The sequence below is a fragment of the Etheostoma cragini genome, chromosome 8 (assembly GCF_013103735.1).
Source record: "Etheostoma cragini isolate CJK2018 chromosome 8, CSU_Ecrag_1.0, whole genome shotgun sequence".
In the NCBI taxonomy this organism is placed as follows: Eukaryota; Metazoa; Chordata; class Actinopteri; order Perciformes; family Percidae; genus Etheostoma; species Etheostoma cragini.
Genome location: NC_048414.1, coordinates 7,068,359 through 7,087,637, shown reverse-complemented (window position 1 = coordinate 7,087,637; position 19,279 = coordinate 7,068,359). Strand labels below are relative to the sequence as shown.

Genomic DNA, 19,279 nt, shown 5'->3' with positions numbered 1-19,279 from the left:
GTAAAGTCAGTTGTTTTGTGCCACATTTCTTTCTGCGTGTTAATGTTTGCAAATTGTGGTGCTTTCTGCGGACTGTTCATGCAATTTATGAAGGTGTGTGTGCGTGCGTGCGTGCGTGCGTGCGTGTGTGTGTGTGTGTGTGAAGGCCTGCTGTGTGTCTGCCAAGATGCACTGTATGAACGTTTGCTGCTCAGAACTCAGCATCTCTCTTGGCGTGTTGTTTGGGGATGTCGGTGCTGCTTCCAGATGCAGCGGTTGCTGTCGGTTCTCTGTCCAACCTGTGTGCAGCTGAGGACACTGTAAAAGTTGATTCCTGCATTGTATAATTTATAACTGTTGACAGATATTGGTTAGATCTTTTGTGCAATTGTCTCAAGACTGGAGGAGGCGAAAACACTGTAAGCCAGGCGACAATGCAGGTTGTTCTGCCGTTTTCCAACAAACAGCTTGTTTCAGGCTTACCAAATTAGTTCTTTCTGCTCGCTGTATGCTCAAAAAAACAACGTCCATCTCAGTTGTAAGCTCTCAAGAACACCTGTCTCGTTTAGTGTTGCATTGGTTTTGTTATGTCTACCTCAGATTGGCACAGGAAAAGCACTATTTCTAAACCTGAGAGATCACAGATTTTTGTGTCATTGCCTGCATTTGATCAATGATTTGTAATGTATCTATCAAGCTGTACAGTCCCTTAAACCCTAGAGAGATGATTTGCACCTTATTGTATTCTGGGCTCGTTTTTATGAGAACCCAGCCACAAACGTATGACCACCAACTTTATACAGGCTTCAGCATTTGTTGCCCTGATGTATTTAACCGCTCATTAATACTAAGGCTGTCATAATTATCTTTGTAAATGTTTGTAATGAAAGGAAAAAAAGGAAATATATAAAACTTGTGGATGTAGAAACATAAACAGTTAAAATGTGTTTGGAGTCATCAGTGTCTTACTTTTTTTTAAATTATTATTACAAGAAAGGCCCCACAGATCTGTACACACTGAATTGTGGCTTGCTTTGTGTTGCTGTCAGTTATCATGCATGATGACTTAACCGGCCCTTAGCGATGACACGCACCATGTATTACAACAGTCTCTGTGATCTCAGTATAGCTGAAGGGACAAGAGAAATTATGCAATTTATGTTCACATGCACCAGTTGATTTTCTAATTCATCATCAAAAAAAAACTTGATAAAACTACTGTATGTTTCTATTTATCTTGCGTTAATTTTTTGGTTTATAGACAACAACTCTTGCAGACATTAAAAAGTTGGTTAATTTAAGAAATGCATAATGCTTTTAAAAATCCATACCATTTGCAACTAAACTTATATCTATGAAGAAAGTTTTTTTTTTTTTACATTAATTTTGCTGTATTTAATCAAGGCTTAAAGCATTTACACAAAGTTTTGTGTTGGAGTTTGTACATTCCAAAATCATAATTTTCATTTTCACTGTTAATGCATATTTCATCAACTACTAATTCTCTTCTCTCATCTGGAGCTTATGATCATGCTGTATCACATGAGCTTGTTTAGCATATGGGAGTTTGATCAGTTGTCACTGAATTATGAATACATAATTACATGTATATTTATAATACATAGGTTTTTCAAAATTGACACTACTGGAAAATATCCAACCGCTGATGAAGAGCATGTGATATGATCATAAGCTCAGAACTGCTACTAAATGGAACTTGAGGTAACGTTGATTTGCTGAAAAGTGAACTTTATATGAAAAATCAAATGTGTGTTCTAAGGAAAAACACTCCAGAACATATTTTACTACATAATGAGAGATTTATTGTAAACTACTGCAGCAGCTGACTTTAAAGGCAAACATTAAGTTTACAAAATGATCCTATTGCTAGTACAGTCATTTATAAAAACATCAGGAGACATTGAAGTGTAGAGACATTTCAGACGGCTTGTAGTGCTGTTGGTCATATCTGGGAAGACTCCAGCCACAGTGAGGAGCTCTTGGCTCGCGGCTGCTGAGAGTCCAGCTTCAGCAGCGCTGTCACAGCGCCCTCTATCTTTGACATCCACACTTTCTGCAGAAAGTCACACATGAAGGTGTTGAGAAAGAGAAATGTCATCAAGTTTTTTATCCAGCAGTTAGCAGCTATTGGGATGGTTTGCTCAAGTGACAGTATTGTACTTATTTGTTTAACTCTTCATTTGTAAAGTGGATTAATCTGAGCCAGAGCTACAGCCCCATACATGTAAGATCAACCCCGACCAGTTACTTAAACTATTTTCCTCCATTTATAGAAAGAACCAAAAGACTTTAGAGATGCAAATAGTTAGACGTTAATGTAAATGAAAATGTAATGTGCATAAATATGTTAACTACTGAGTTCCTGCATTGCAATATATAAAGTAGAAGACTAATTCGCATGCACATTTAAGAAAAAATACATTTTCATAAAGAAAACCCCTGGCAAATTTCAAATCTTCTATGTCAGTAAGTAATTGCAAGCATACAAGGTAAATCTAATTTACTGTGGAAGTGATGAGGTGGTTTACTTTAAAATCCTCTAAACTCATGTAAAAAATTGCCTTGATTAAAACATACTGTACATCTAAAAATATTGTTGTGGTTCTTTGTGAATGTTAATGCCACATCACACATTGATGCTATGGAGATAATAAAAAAACAAAAAACAGAACAGAACATAACTTGCTCTGCCAGCTCGTCTTTTGGAATTCACTGTTGAGGTAATGTACCTTGGCAGATTCTGACGCAGCTTGCAGGATGAACGCTCCAATACACTGCTGGTAACGGTTCTGGTGCATGATTATGAAAGAATGAGGCAGTCCCGACGCTACAAAGGAAGCACAGAATTGCCACAAAAAAAAAAGTAGAAAAAAAGTTTTAACAAGACCCAGTCTGACTGTTTTCAATTCTGTTGTGTGCTCTCAACATATGCTAAGGGTGCTTGAAACCCAAGGAAATCAATGAGAAAGAATACTGATATTACCTGAGGCATTAAGCTGATCAATGTTCTTGAGCTGGAGTCGGTCCAGAGAGATGGGCTGGTCCAGAACCGTGAAGGTGCATCCCTCTTTCAGGAGATGATCCAGCTCCAGGTTCTGTGGCATCCTGAGAGGATTCTGCTCTGGACCGATGGACCGCTACACAGGAAGACAGGACACAGTGTGATCGAGTTGTGGAGCCTCTGTACAGCCATACCCTAAATGTTAGTCACGGTCCAGATCAGCCAGATTACAGGACAACAGAGTGACAAACCTTTTTGTTTCTCTTTATCTTTGTGATCAGCAGGAATTCGTCAAACAGGAACAGGTAAACATCCTTCAGCTTTGTGTTCTCTGGTGATCATCCGAAGAAAGATGTTGTGAGATTTTACTCAAATGGAAGCACTGAGCGTGTAAAATGTGTTGGAGCGATGCCAGCTGTACAAACCTGTGAGCCCCATTTTCCCTTCGTGCAGCAGACTTCTGTGAGAAAGGAGATTCTCCAAAGTGACAGCCTTTAAGAGATGTTTCAGATTCTGAAAGAGAAGCAGTCAGTAAGGTAAGAAGACAACATTTTCACCTGTTGGCACGTTAACTGATATCAAAGGATCAAAGTTAAAATGCAACTTTCGATTTGAAATATCAGATTAGTAAACTGAATGAGCCTTTGGAACATTGGATGAATGGTTGCTGATAACGGGCAATGTAAATATTGAAGATCAGCCAGCCACTCAGATCAGCTGGTATTCTGTCTATAATGGAGTGGTATGGACATTTTTAAGTGACCCAAACTTTTGACCGGTAGTGTGCACATAAACAGTGTATATATACATATATATATATATACTCTCAACAACAACAAAAAAGAAATGTCCTATCCCTTTTATATTTTAAGCAAACTTAACATTTGCAAATATTTGCATGAACATCAACTAACACATGAAATGAACATTTTTCACAGACATGTGACTAACAGAAATGGAATAATGTGTCCCTGAACAAAGGGCGGGGAGGGGGGGGGGTTCAAAATCAAAAGTAGCTCTAAGAATCTGGTGTGGCCACCAGCTGCATTAAGTACTGCAGTGCATCTCCTCCTCATGTACTGCACCAGACTAGCCAGTTCTTACAGTTGTTTTTGCCTTTCTGTACCTGTCCCACAGGTGTGTCATTCAGATGTACCGAAACGAGCAGGTGTTGTTACACGTGGTCTGCGACTGCAAGGACGATCAGCTGTGCTTCCTGTCTCCCTGTAGCGCTGTCTTAGGCTTCTCACAGTAGCAATGTTGCTATGTATCGCCCAGCCCACATCTGCAGTCCACATGCCCACTTACACCATGCCTAAGGCACGTTCACGCAGATTAGCAGGCACCATGGGAGTCTTTCTTTTGGTGTTTTTCCGAGTCAATAGAAGTGTCTCTTTACTTTCCCAACTTTCTTATAAGTTTTCTTATAACCACCGCCCATAATCTGTTATTGTCTACTTTTTTCGATAGTTCAACACGTGCATGTTCATTAATTGTTTATGGTTCATTGAACAAACATGGAAAACATTGTTTAAGGCCTTTACAATTAAGATCTCTAAAGTTGTTTTGATTTTTACAAAGGTATCTTTAAAATACAGTGTCCTAAATAAGGGGCATTTTTGTTGTTGCTGATTATATACAGTGTTTGGTGTTTTTTGCCCCCAACATTGTTATGTTTAGAGTTAAGGACATATATATATATATATGTATATATGTGTGTATATATATATATATATATATATATATATATATATATATATATATATATGCTGTATTTATAAACAAACAAACACATAACCACACAGACCTCAGGAAAGAAGGCACGCTTGTCTCTCTCCCAAACATGCCGCCACACCAGAGCATCTCTCAACTGTTTCACCTTCTGGTAGTTATCCATCCATTTGACTTTTCCCTCTAAATCACCTGGAAGAAGAGAGGCATCCTTTCAATTAAGAGGGACAAAACAATAAAAACAGACAATAAACTGACTGGAATGTACTTCTAAAAACTACCAATACTGCATAGGTTTAGGATCAATTAACTACTTTTAAAGCCAAGTGCCATACTGGCCATTAAGCCATAATGACATTAATCACATCTTATTTCAAATGGCAGATACATTGTTCTTTAGCACTGATTTATGAACTTGTTGTGTTTTCCTGTATAGTGATGGTTGCCTACCAAACACAGGCGTAACCGTGCCGTGACTCGTGGGAAATTATAGCACACTCAGCTAAATGTCCCCCCACACCCAGAGGACATTGCCCGCCACATCTTCGCCGTGATTACAATACATATCCTCACTTGTGCCGCTCTGCCACACCTTTATAATGGCTATTTTAAATTCCAGTTAAATTTAGTTGAGGTGCAGTGCTGCAGCACATTTCCCACAGCCTGTCTATCTAGTTACAAAGTAAACCGCCACAACAGGTCTGCAGGCAGAGGCACGCTGTGAGGAGTAAACGGTCAGGGCTCCTGGCTGCCATCCAAACCATGTAGCCTGTTTGCTTGAAAAGACACAAGATGGTCTGTTTGTTTGAGAAAGATAACCTACTCACATTGGCTTGACATGCTTTTATATCTTATTATGTTTGTCAAACACCAGATTGAAGAAACACTTAAGTCACGGTCCGCTAAAGGAAACAGCTAATACGGCTGACACAGGAATGTTCACCTATAACCCTCTACCCTACAGTGTGCTTAGTCAGTCAGTGAGAGGCTGCTGTTAAGCCAGTGCAGAAAGGCTCAGATGGTAAATAACATCAATGGTTTATGTCAGTGAGAACATGTTGTGTATTGATGCATTTTTCAATAAAAAGGGAAGTAGTCCAGGGAGCTCACATATAGATGTGTCCACTTGCTCTGCTATGACCTCCAGGCCTCTGGTCTCGTCCTCCGTCTGGCATCTCTTTGCGATATTCCGCAACAGCAGTGGGTATCGAGTTAGCCTCTGCAGCGGCGCCACCAGCAGGTCGCGCAGTTGCAGTCTCCGACACTGATCGTTCCTCTCGCACCACTGGGGAGAAATAGCGAGGACAGGGTGAGAGAGGAGGGCTGTCGGCCGGAGAAGGAAGAAGGGTGAAAGGGTGGTCACGGTGTTTGTTAGAACATAGAGGTAATGGAGGGGGATGGGGGAGGGGCAATGAAAAGCTTGTGAGATCTACCAAAACAAAAGCCCTAACAAATACAGAAGCATGATGATAGTGGTGTGACGGCCCCAGAGCCTGTTGCCATGCGTCTTTGTGCTGTGTTATTGTTTGTGCACTATTGTAGGCTTTTGGATTACATGGTAATAAGGTAACTGGGAGTTCCCAGGTTACTTAACCCCGCCTGCCCACAGGCCAGTCTGTGTCGGTCCCGTCTCCCTGCACCAGCTTGAGTTCACCTTTGTTTTGTTGCTTCTTTTGTTAACACTACCACAATGCATCTCACATTGTTCATTGCATTCATACGCCCGCATACACCACTGATCCTGACTTTTATATCCCATTGTCTTTATGTTTGCAGTTGAAATTAATAGATGTCAGTTTATCAACGTTAAGTTTGCAGTGTATTCTCCCCCCTTTGGTCAAAATACAGGGAATGTCACACAGGGGACACAGGGTCACATTCCTCTCTTTAGTGGGCATTGATGACACTGAACTGGTTGTTTGTGGTTCAGGCTGTGCTGTGTCCTCTCTTACGCTGCATTCTCTCCTATGCTGCGTTCTCTTATGCCGCTTTTTATTTACCGTGGAAGTCAGGAACCGGAACCAGGAAGGACTTCACACCCGAGTTGATCATGTTCCAGTACAACAAGTTGGACAGAGCTCTAGCCAGGTTAGCCATTGCTAGCAATACTACGTAGCATTACCACATTACGCTGTATTTTGTGCATACAAACACTGTGCGACGGGTTTAATGAGACTCAAATAAGACAACTATAAATAAATATTAAACACTTAGTGAACTTTAAACTGGACAACATTATCTGTTTTGTGCAATAACACTGGATTAACTGCTTATTCAATATTACTGTGTACCATTAAAACTCCTTAATTATTTAAATACTGTATCATAAAATACCTGTAACTATGTAAATACTGTACACATCCACACTCCTTATACTTCTCTTATTTATATTTCTACTCTAATAGTATAAACTGTACTTCTCATAATTTCCCTTCAATAAATCAATAAAGTAATTCTGATTCTGACAGTACTCTGAGATTGTCCGACTTTCCATGTTGGAAATCCAAGGGGACGTTCCATTTGAAATTTCTGATTTAGAAATTCCAACTTCCAAATAATCAAGGGAACACACCATTATACTTTGCAATGTGCCTGCAGCGTTGTTGAGGTGCATGGCGTCCCTGCCCCTCCTCTGACTCATACACGTAATTTAGCTGCCTTCTGTGAGTTCCCTCCTGTACCTTCACGTAAGATCCAAAGTCCTCTCTGGGCTTCAGGCTGTCCAGATAAAGCAGAGCGGGGGAGTAGTTGAGGCAGTACTTTTGCAGGCAGTGACATATGCTCTCTTGGAAAAACTGCCAACAGATAGGAGTGTTATACAAACATTAGAATACAGACTGTTGGGTCACATCATCCATTAACCTGCAGATAAACAGATCATAAAAAGGCAAGAAGAAGATACCAGTCTGGGTACAACCACACCATTGACCCTGTGAGTGCACAGTACACATTATCTAGCTACTGTGAGGCTTGTAATGCATAATTTAACAGTATGATGAAAAGGTTTCAAATATTTTCCTTGATCTTTGTAGTAAAAACTATTCATTATCAAAGAACAAATTAAACTCTGATTGCTGTGAGCTCTTCGAGGCAACCTGAACCTGGCAAGCCATCAATGTGATATGTAATTTTTTTTCATTCCATAATTTTGTGAATCAATCTAATTGAATGAGTGCCATGAACTCATGGATAATGTGCACGTGATTCCAGCATACATCTAGATACATTTAGAAAGTTTGTCCTCAAGTGTGAAATGTTTCCCTTGAGTCCAACATCTTATCAGTGGAGTTTTACATTTGAACAAACAGTTGAGCTTAAACTGCAGTCCGAGTCCACATGTTTGTGTTAATGTGTGTCCACGAGTGAGTCCCACTTGCCTTGCTCAGCAGCTCCAGCAGGGTGGGCCCGCCACCGTCAGTTATCTCCAATGTGCACTTGATGACGCGGAGGAGACTGCTCAGGAAACCAAAGCTCACCTGCAGCATAAAACACTCAGTCAGTGTCAAGTGTCACCACACAGTCATGCAGCACGTCATATCTGCCACGTTCAGTTTGTTATTAGTAAAAAAATGTTTCCTCTTTAGTGTCTTCTGAATGAATGAATGGTACAGTCGTAAAATATTACAAGTCACTTTGTTTTCACCAGTAATTGTAGTGTAAATGTGAGAATAATAGTGTCTTCAAGTAAAAGGGCAAAAACAACAAGGAGCTGATTTCCCATGAAAAAAAACTATTAAATGTGATAAACTGTAACGGACATGGTGAATGAGGGATGAATGAATTAACGAATAAATAGGTACAGACTGACCTCAGTTTTAATCTTGAGTGCCAACAATAAAAACACTCTGCATGTCACACATGACGTAATTGTTTTGGATTGGTCTTTACTTTTATGGTTTTAGACAGCCGCTGTTTTTAAACATTTTTGTACGATTTTATTATAAAAGTTATTCAAGTTATTCGTTTCACTTTATTCTGATTGGCAGACATTATCATGTGTTTTCTATCTTGCTGTTTGTCTCTCACAACTTGCTATCGGTGCCTATTGAACACAACAAGGCTATCCTGGGTAAATAAAGCTTAAACAAATAAATAATCAAAATAAATAATCTTTTCATATAAGAGCACTTTTTTCAAGAATAACAAGAATAATTAAGATTTTCTGTCTTTTACCTTTTGATGCTGCACAACAACAAAATGTTCCATTATAATGCTATGAAGGCTGCGCTTGTTTGTACTTATTGAGAATACAGGCCTAAAACTAACAGGCCTGCTTCTTATATGCATCAAGTCTCACCAGGCAAAGCTCATTAAGGTTTGCAAACAGCCTCCAGGAGTCGACGTCAGTCAGGCAGTTCCGCGTGTGCAGATTTGTGAGGGTAGACGAAAACACCTGAGAGCAACAAAACAGTCAGAGAAAGAAAAGCCTCAGGCTATCTGTTTGGTTGTGCTAGCAATACAATCCTCTGCTGTAAAGAAAAAAAACACAAAGCAGCTGGTGTTGGCTTTCTCTTGGGTTTGGTCTATTTATGTGTGGTTTGTGTGCGTGTGGGTGTGCATTTTGAGGCTTTGCAAGGAGAGTCACCTCTTTGAGAACCATGAGCTGATCCAGGAAGTAAACACACTCGCTGGTGAAGAGTTCCCAGATGGCCTCTAGTCTTTTGAAGCCCTTAGGGTCAGAGGCGACGCTCACCTGGGAAGACTGGTCCCCCAGGAACTCCGCCAGAGAGTAGTCCTGCAACCAGACGGCCAGAAAGACATATTGAAAGAAAACAAAAGACTGTATAAAAACAGTATATTCTGTTACTATTACTAGAAATTCTGGTTCTTGCGTAACTTTGTGCCATCTAAACGTTGCGGGAGCTTACCTTTAATTGCTGTCCTGTTATTTCTGAGCCAGTTGTTAAACACAGATCCATTTGGATTCTAAATCTGGATCTCTTAGTGCAAACTCTGATTTTGCTTGCATTAGAAGTCTTTGCACAGTCAGAAACAACATGAGGATTTCACTAACTAACAGTAAACTTAAGGGCTTTGCAGCTGACAGTGCTCCTTCCTCACCTTATACCTCTGTAGGTCAGGATTTCTCCAGTCTTGAATCTCTGATGTTGAGAGATATTTTTCAATATCTGATACCGTGCCTGTCTGTGACTTCCCTTTAGTCTGAAAGGAGAGGGAAAAGACACGCAGTTATCATATATGTGAAGATTTTGAAAAAAATGACTTTCAGTTATGGATGTGTTGGTCAAGGAAAAGGGCCTGTTTGCAAAGTTATTTTGTTCAAATATCTCTTTATATGACAGTGTTGAAAAACTACATTTTAAAAAACTAAACTAATAAGTTTGGTTTAAGTTCTGCATTTCAATATATTGACCGATAACAAAGGCTGTGTGGGGCAGACGGGATAAGAGGAACCACACTAATCTGCTTTGAGAAGTGGGTCAGAGAACAATGTCCAAACCAACGACCCACAGTTATTACAAAGTGCATCAAAACAAAACCCCAAGCACACCATTGGCACCGGCCGCACACAACAACAACTAACAGACAAACACCTACCGTACTACGCCTTGAAAAGGGCCACTTTGACTTCTTTGTATCTGCAACAAAAATCATAAACATAAAATACAGATTATGAACAAAAGATCAAGCAGGAATGTGGGCTGTGCAACAGATGGAATAAGAATCAAACTAAACAGTGTGTTAGGGTTATCACTGGCGTGGCCTTTGTTGCAAATATGAGAGCTGGAAAGCACACAAATAATGTAGGCTATGTGTTGCTTTTTTATCTTTGGTATAATCTTTGAAGCACCAACACACACTGACTAACTGTATGCTGATTAACCTTTTTAATCTGAGGCCTAAAACTGTGTTTTAGTGCTAAGTCCAATTATCTGCCTCTCAAAGTCTCTAATAAGCTTCAAATATGGGGTTTTACATGTTGTCTTTTTTTTTTTTAAACCTGGATTGTTTCACAATTTTGGTGTGAACAATAGCATTTGTGATTTATGACCAATTATATGCAGAATAACGGGTTGTCTAGAAAAATAATGTTTATAAGATGCTATTTATTAAAATTCTAAAAGTTGTCAAGCGCGAAAGCTCGTCAAAGAACAGCAATTTAGATAATGAGTACAAATACTGCGGGGCTGACAACAGTCTTTCAACTAGAATATAATACATTTAAATCAACATTTACTCAAAAAAAAATATTATTTGGATTTTTCTGAAGTCAGACAACTTTACTAAGGGGTCATGGGTCAACACCTAGACTGTGAATTATTTCCAAAAGCATCATAACAAAGGCAACTAGTTAGAGAATTGTTTTCAGCCACTTTTTTCATTAATAGAGAGTGGGAAACAACCAAACTTTGACGCTGATATCTGGCTTAGAATGCCTCAACAACATGTAAGGACAGGTTACAGCACACACAGTAGCTCATTTTTTTCTTCATGGCTGTTTTTTTTTTATTTTTTATTTTTATTGACAGTGAGATACACCAATCGGTACCTGAGGCAGCATCCATAGGGTAAACCAGCCACTTGATTCACAAAGCCAGAAGCAATGGCATTAAAATAAATATTATGTAGAATTTTACCAGAGAAGTTTGAATCATTTAAAATGTCAGCTGCTCCATTCGACACAAAAAGGTCTCCTGGTGAAACATCCAAGCCGGGCAAGCTGACCACCACGGAGCTTCGTCTCCTTTCATGAAGTCTAGGGGAAATGTAAACAGGTGTTACGTCTTTAGATGGTATTACACTTTGTTTTTGGCTGACAACCACATAACATTAAAACTGGCAGGCTGTAATGCTTGACATTTTCGAAACAGCCTCACTGGACATCTGAGATTCCCTATGACGAGAAGACCCACTGTTATTCTATTGTAAATGTAATACAGCACAAAGAGAATGGACAGGAAATAACAGAATTCCTTTTGTCCTTTTACATAGTTGAAATACCACTGAAATACTATCTGCATTGTGAAGCAAATTGGTGATTAACATGAGTAGCAGAAATAAGTGTTATGTGTGCATAGCCGATTAGTGGATCACCCTATTTGGGTAGAGGGAGGCCAGCTGCCGGTGTGTGCCAGTTATAATCCACTTGGTCTCCTTTTCCTGGTTAGTAACTGAGGCATGGTTGTGGCTGGAAAAACACAGGCCTGCCTTTTAGTCTCAGGCAAAACTCAAAGCTCTGTTCTCAAGTGCTTTGACTTATCCACTGATGTTGTACATCAGGAATTACTGCTATAGGTAAAATGGAAGCAATGAGAGACCAAAGACCATCATAAACGTAATTTAATATTTTATATAGGTGTGCGTGATATTAAAGGTGCCGACTAAATATTCTGAAAGGGTGTGGCCACATTCATATTTTCCTTTGTTACAAAAATGAAACAATTCAAAACGTAGCCAACTTGATTGTTGACTGTGGGATTTCAACAACAACAATCCAAACTGTGCCAATGCTAACAAGCGGTTTCTAGTCATTTAACATGGCTGCAGTCAGCAGAATTACAGTAAGCTGCACAGCAAGCTCATCGGACCAGACAAGCTGGTTCTGCAAAAAGGTAAGGTTCCCTTTTAGCACGCCGACACTGATCGACAGCTGGTCAGCGACCTGCGTCATCATGCTGTGGTTTCATTTCTACATTTCCCAGGGTCTTGCCTTTGAAAATAACAGTTTAAGAGTTCAAAAGCAGATGGAGAATGGTCAGACTAAGGAGAAATAATAACACAAAATTGGAGTTACAGAATCCACTTTACACCAATCTTGGATTGTAGGGCAAACACGGGCGCCTGGGTAGCTCACCTGGTAGAGCAGGCGCCCATGTTTGGAAGTGTACTCCTTGACGCAGTGGCCGGAGGTTTGATTCCGCCCTTTGTTGCATGTCCTTTCCCCCTCTCTTCCCTTTCATGTCTTCAGCTGTCCTATATAAATATTGGCCTACACATAAATATAGAATGGCCCCTAATTAGTATAATCTGATGAACAATGAATGAAGTGACAATTGAGATAGCAGAATTTATGTGAGGCTTAAAAAAAAACATTGGGGTAGATGAACATGTGTAACGGTTAGGGGTTTTGAAATAAATTATTGCATCGCGATGCGGACCTGGACGATTCTGCATCGATGCAGTGACAGACCATAATCAATTATTGCCTACTGATGTTACTTGTTGATTTTCCAGTCGCTGTTTTTTGTCTGTTGTCTGCTGTGTTCAGACTCCTCTACATTCAGGGAGTGTATTTTTTAAGAGCCGATACAATAAAAACAGGCGTTCATACATATCTGAATTTGCTGATGAAAACCATGTGTAGCAGTACATAATAACATTAAGGAGCTGACACATCGTGATATTGAATCGATTCAAATCATCGACAGGATAATCAACTCCAATCATAAGCCAAGTGAAGATTCACACCCCAAGTGACGGTTAGGGCTGGACACCGAACGCCGATTCTTTTAAGGCACCGACCAAAATACTCCAATCTTATGAGAATCGAAAAAACGATTTATCTTTCTGTGCCAAATTGGATTGAAAGGTTTTGAGCGACGCCCAGCTCTAGAGATGATAAAGGTTATCAGGACAGGATCGGACCATAAGGAAGCCCGGCCTACAGAGAAGAGCTAATAACCCTGTTAATAATAATCCAATAAAGTGGAGCAGAAGTACAAGCGAGGGGAACAATACTGTTACTGGTTTGTCTCTGTCTACCGTTATAGAATTGGCTTTGTAGACTTGACTTTCTCCCTCTTATAGCTCATAATATCCCCTCATACAGTAACTGCATTTGCAGAAGCAACAAACGAGATTAACTCCAAAACACATGTGACTGCAGGGCCAACCTTTAAACTATGAGGATCAGCTAGTCTGCAACTGAACAGGAGAACACTGACATGTTTTTTTTCAAGAACACTTTTGTTGAACTGTGAAAGCACCAATTGTTCATTGCTCCCAATGCCAGGGGCTGTGTCCTCCCCAGGTAAACTGATACAACCCCCCCCTCCAGATCAATGTATAGGCAGGCAGCGATGCTATGACTGACAATAGTCAGCAGCAGCACTTGGGCACTGTACAGGATGCGTGGCTAATGGGGCAGTAAGAAAGGCACGATTACTCCTCTAAACCAGGTCAGTGCCTCCTTGCTGATCATTCCACAGCATTCTCACAATGACACCTTGTTGTTGTGTGACCACTCAGAAAGCTTTCTCTGTGTTAGCCTCTCTGCCACCGACAGTACTTGTAAAAAATGGGTGTTTTGTTCCCCGCACAACAAGAGAAAATAATGATGCCCCAAAAACAAAACTGTCCCAACCAATGGCTCACAGGGCCCAGTCACTGTAAGAGGCACAGAGCCAGGGTGCAATTATAGGGACAAAAGCTGCCTAATTATCCAGTGAGGGGAAGAGCCTGGGAGCCCATTAGGAGGGGTGTGGGTGGCAATAAGAGAAAACATCATTAATGAGGGTTTATCTAGCCCATACATAACCATGGGACTCTCAAAACGTAACCCACCAAGCTTATGCTCCATTAACAAAGACATGAATGACAATGAATGAACAATAGGGCTCCCTAAACCAAAGGTCCAATCATCCTCACTCACGAGCATAATAGGCATGGCACTCATGATGCTGAATGTTATAGCTCAAATTTCCAGGTAAAGGCAATGATGTCACACAGATATTTTTGAAACAGCTGTGGTTTACTACGGAAATTAGAGATGAATCAAATAAATGGTATACTGTATGTGCACATTGTAGTCCAGCTTATCAGTTACAGTAAATGTTTTTACTACATTCCTGATACGCAAACTGCACACAGACAACATGCAAAACAGTCCAAGGTACACATACCTATTATGGCAAAGCTCGTTCTCCTGCAAAAAGAGAAGAAATACTGCATCAGTCAATGAAAAACTTCAAATTGTAACCATTATATATGCTAAGCTGTCCCTATTTGCTGAACTGTAAATGTGCTGAGATGATTAACATCTCCTCAACATGCTTTGAATTCCAGTGTGTAATCAGATCAATTCAAATCAGATACACTTATTTTTATTTTTCAATGGTCTGAAGTTTCCAAAGCTGTTATTGTACTATTTACATGCCATAATTGCACTAATAATCTTACTGTGCATTCAGAATTAAAAAGAGGGTGCAAAGTCCAACTCCAACAACACCCCTATATCAGTTTCAAAGGCATTTAAATTTGAGTCAGTGTTTTAAGTGGTCGCTTGGAATCAAAAGCCTCTGATATCTGAGGAGAATTTCGGGACTCTATTGAGAATGTGCTTGGTTGAATACCACGAGCTGATGAATAGATCTCCCCATTATCTTTTTCCATCGCTCACTGACCCCTCTATTATTGGGTGACTGCTGACTGCGGTGAATAGGGGCCCAAGGAGAGCACTTCCCAGGGTCCTCCATGCAGTGGGTTTGGTCTGAGCTGTCAGTGCATGTAACTGCTGATTCATTTGCTGTCAAAAGATCGCATTGTGAGTGACCACCGCAGGAGGTAAGGCAGAACGAGGGAGAGAAGGTTTCCGCAAGGAAGGAATTTTTAACCATTTAATTTATAGGCTTTGGATAAAAATCCTGAACAGACTAAAGCCCCTGACACACCAACCAGACGGCTGAGCCTCAGCAGAAAAGGCAGTTGGACTGATCAGTCTCCACGGGTTGGTCAAAAAAGTGCCTCGGAACACACCAAAGCTACGAGACGTAATATGTCTACGTAACAGCAGGCGGCACTAATCAGTATTGTCGCCCAAAAATGAAAACCGGCAGCTGATTGGACGAACGTTCAGAATACGATGTCATATTTGACTCAAATTGTTCACCGAATCATGTTTCTGAAAACAGCGAGAAATAGAAAAATTTAGGCCGTTCAGTTACTGAATCTGTCTTCATTTCAGATCGACAAAGGTCAGTTTAAAAGATTTTTTTGCAGATTTTGAGAGACTCAAGTCACGCTCACTCTGCTCTTCATTTCCGGGTTAGCACCCTACCAATCAGATTGGTAATTAAAGTCCAACTGCCGGCAGTGCCCCTTCCAACCAAGCATGTCAAAACGAAGGCCAACGGCCCTTCCGACGGACGACAGCACGAAACACACTGAAAAAGACTTGAGTCACTGACCTCGCCAGACTGTCCGACGGCCGATTATCGGGTTAGTGTGTCACAGCCTTTAAGCACACGGGTGTGGTGGTGATGGTGGGGAGAGGTTTTTGGGATGATTAGAGAAACAATTGATTCTATGCAGACTTGCTTTATTTAAAATCCCACTGCTGACTGGTAAAGGCTCACCTGCTCTCCATTTTCAGGAAATCCAAAATCTTTATGAATTGTAGGATGAGCACTGCTACATTCTTGTCTCTTGGAAGTGACATCGTTGTCAAAAGTCTTCAATCTACGTGAGCTGGTTCTCTGTCGGCTGGAGCAAGAACTGGGCCGATGATTGTTACCGATGTCTTCATCAGAGAGTGAGCTTGCTGCAAGAGGAGATAGGCTTCTGTGTACTAGGGACAGGGGGCTTATGGGGGGCTGTGTGCTCTCAGAGGAAGGCAGAATGTTCTCCATAATGACAGAATCCCGGATATCCAGAGGACGTCTAGTACTCCTCATTCTCCTCAAGGTGGGAGATGTGGAGATGCGTGCAGGGGCTTGCCGATCAAACTGGAAGAAAGGTGGGACCAAGCCATCAGTGTCCACCAGGGACGGATTTCTCAGCTTGGAGTGTGTCCGTGTGAGATCTATGTGCATTAAGACCGGGTTGCTGGTCTGACACTCCTTGTGCTCAAAAGGCCCCCGGTCTGTTTGTGTCTGTGCATTTGCCACACCTGTGGTGACAACTTCATTACCAACCCACTCAATGTAACTCCAGTCCAGCTTCTTCTCAACATCCTGGTCTTCATCCTGTAGAATAACGTGCTTCAGCGTAGACATTATAACCTCAAAGGCATTGTAGTGCAGCAGAAAACGTGGGATCTAATGGCCTGGTCGCTTTGCCTCCTCTGAGTTACAGTCAGGTGATAATCCTGTTGCATTCCAGCACTGTTCACACCGTTCACCTCTCAAACTCCTGGGGGGGGGGGGGGGGGGGGGGGGGGGGGGAGTAGAAAATGTGTCAATACCCACAAGCAAAATGAAGCAGGGTTTAAAACAGTCAGTTGGCAGTGAAGTAACATTAAAAGGATAAATTGTTTATTAAGTGCCGAGAAAGGTGCCTTTAAATAAAATGTATTATTATTATTAAGTGTACATTACCACATTTGTGTGAAGGGGGGCAAATCTGGTGGAGTAGACTTAGTCATTGGGGGAACAGTCTATTTCAGTGTACAGTAACTGCATTGTTGTCAATCTAAGTCTTGACAATGTGGTGTGAGACACAAAGAAAGCAGCCATGCACTTTCATTTCAGCTTTCCTGTCCCAGACTGTTGTCTGTCTGGTCTGCTGTACAAACTGATATTGATTTTCTCTTTTGATGGCCGACTAAAGGTAGACTACAACGCCCCAGGTTAGGTCAATTTCATTGTTTTATTCATAGCCGCGCGAGCAGTTAACTCGGCACATCCACGAGGCAACAAAGGTAGGCTTAAAGAATGAACACTGTATAAAAACGTTTACAGCGATTATCAACTGCGCTGAATTTAATCTGATGATGAAATGATGACGATGAAAGCAGAAACTGCACGTGCTTTGAAAAGAAGCTCGTGAAGATGTAAGAAAGGCCGGTTTACTTACATCTGTCGGCACCTCGCGAAGACTTGAAGACTGTGTGCGGTGAAGTGAAGTGTGATCGGGACAGTCCAGCTGCTGTCCGAGGTAAAAGGAACAGGTTGAAGAGGAAACTTGTAGATTTCAGAAGGAGAAATTATCCGACGGTGTTCAGGTTTCTGACAAAAAGAAGAAGCGAGGAAACAGGTCTGCGTGGTCCGGAGTGGGGGAGCGTGGCTTCGTCCGGAGCTGGTGGAAAGGTGCGACTACCCTGCTGCACTGCCTGCATCAATACTCACTCATTCTCTCTCTCGCGGGCGCGTGCTCTCTCTTCTCTCTCTCTCTCTCACGCGCTCTCTCTCTCTCTTTCTCTCTCTCTCTCTCACGCTCTCTCTCTCTCTCTCACACTCTCTCTATCTTCTGTTCAATTTTTTTTCAATGCAAAGGGGCTTTATTGGCATTACAATAACAATTCAAACAGTAGGCCTAAATGAACACATTTAAGGTGTTACACACCATTAAGGTTGATTTATATATACACATACTTACATTGCATTGACCATACATATGTTCAAAATGTGCCTCTATTTGTCTTCTCACCATTGACATTCAATTCTTAAACTTTAATTTTTTTTATTATTAATTAATTATTATATACATGTATTATAGTAATAATGTGTATGGAACAATTTGTTTTTCTTTCATTATAGTACATTATGTAATAGTGATATAGTTAAGTAGGCCATGTTGTGAGAAGTACTCCCTTCACTTAAAATATTATCAAAGAAATATGGTTGAAGTTTTAAAAGTACAAAATAAAATAAGAAAAGGAAAATAAAAATAAAATATAAGTAAAAATACAAAATGTCCATCCTAAAATGTAGTGTAGTAGAGGTGTAGCCTAGTACAGTAGCCTAAAATGCAAAGAACGCAAGTAAAGTATCTGAAATTTGTAAAGAATTTGAGTAAATGTACCATGTTACTTTTCAACCCAAAGGCTACGTTTTCTATTGAACAGGTTGTATATAGTGTAGTAACGTAAAAATAATTGTGTGTTTTTCTTCCATTCTTAGTTTTATTACAGCATACTTAGAGTATACTACATGCTTTTGCAATACTATATATATGTATATATATACACATATATATACAGTATATATACAGTATATATATATATATATATATATATATATATATATATATATATATATATATATATATATATATATATATATATATATAATTTAATTTTGCAGTCTTATTTCTCTCACCATATGAGCACTATTTTCGTTTTTTTTATGAGGTTTTTTTATGAGGTGTTTTATCACATATACATATGTGATAAAAGACTAAGCTATAAACATCAACACCTTTTTAATGGACACAAGGGCATTTTTGGGTATTTCTCCAGTTTCACTATTCACATATTGTTTTTTCACTTTTGTTTTTTAAATTGAAATAATTGTTTTTTTGTTGTTGATTTGTCTATAATGTCTCTGACATCTCTTAATGTTTATGTTTTATCTTATGTTTACCGATGACTAGGCCCTATATCTTTAAATGTGTGTCACCCTGAATATGACTGAGGAACCAGTCGTTGGTACCAGGATGGTCTTAAAAAACCTCCTGTGGTCCATTTCACAGGTTTTATTAACAAAGAACGGTTACTTTGCATGTACATATACAAAAAGTCCATACCAGAGGTGCACATACAGAAGAAAAAACACATATGTAGAAAATAAATAAAGTAGAAAAGAAAAGTGTACAAATTCAGACAAATGTAGCACCGGTACATGAGAAATTGATCAAACACAATTCCAA

The 19,279-nt window shown here is 40.1% G+C and overlaps 1 protein-coding gene across 2 annotated transcripts; it reads right to left on the bottom strand.

Moving 5' to 3' along the window:
- Positions 1-1,779: 1,779 nt before the first annotated feature.
- On the bottom strand, positions 1,780-17,759 carry plekhg7 (pleckstrin homology domain containing, family G (with RhoGef domain) member 7). 2 transcript variants are annotated; one of them, XM_034879383.1, is made up of 17 exons: positions 17,486-17,759; positions 16,048-16,822; positions 14,596-14,618; positions 11,332-11,459; positions 10,292-10,332; positions 9,794-9,895; positions 9,318-9,467; positions 9,030-9,125; positions 8,110-8,208; positions 7,414-7,527; positions 5,843-6,017; positions 4,809-4,924; positions 3,427-3,514; positions 3,253-3,332; positions 2,984-3,137; positions 2,730-2,827; positions 1,780-2,053 (listed from the first exon to the last, which is right to left on the bottom strand). In XM_034879383.1, exons 2-17 carry the CDS (start codon positions 16,684-16,686, stop codon positions 1,943-1,945), a joined length of 2,214 nt encoding a protein of 737 aa, XP_034735274.1. In that variant the 5' UTR covers positions 16,687-16,822; positions 17,486-17,759; the 3' UTR covers positions 1,780-1,942. The 2 variants fall into 2 exon arrangements, with proteins under 2 accessions (XP_034735274.1, XP_034735275.1); XM_034879384.1 differs by having other exon boundaries at positions 7,414-7,525; positions 8,108-8,208; positions 11,332-11,450.
- Between the last annotated feature and the right edge of the window lie 1,520 nt (positions 17,760-19,279).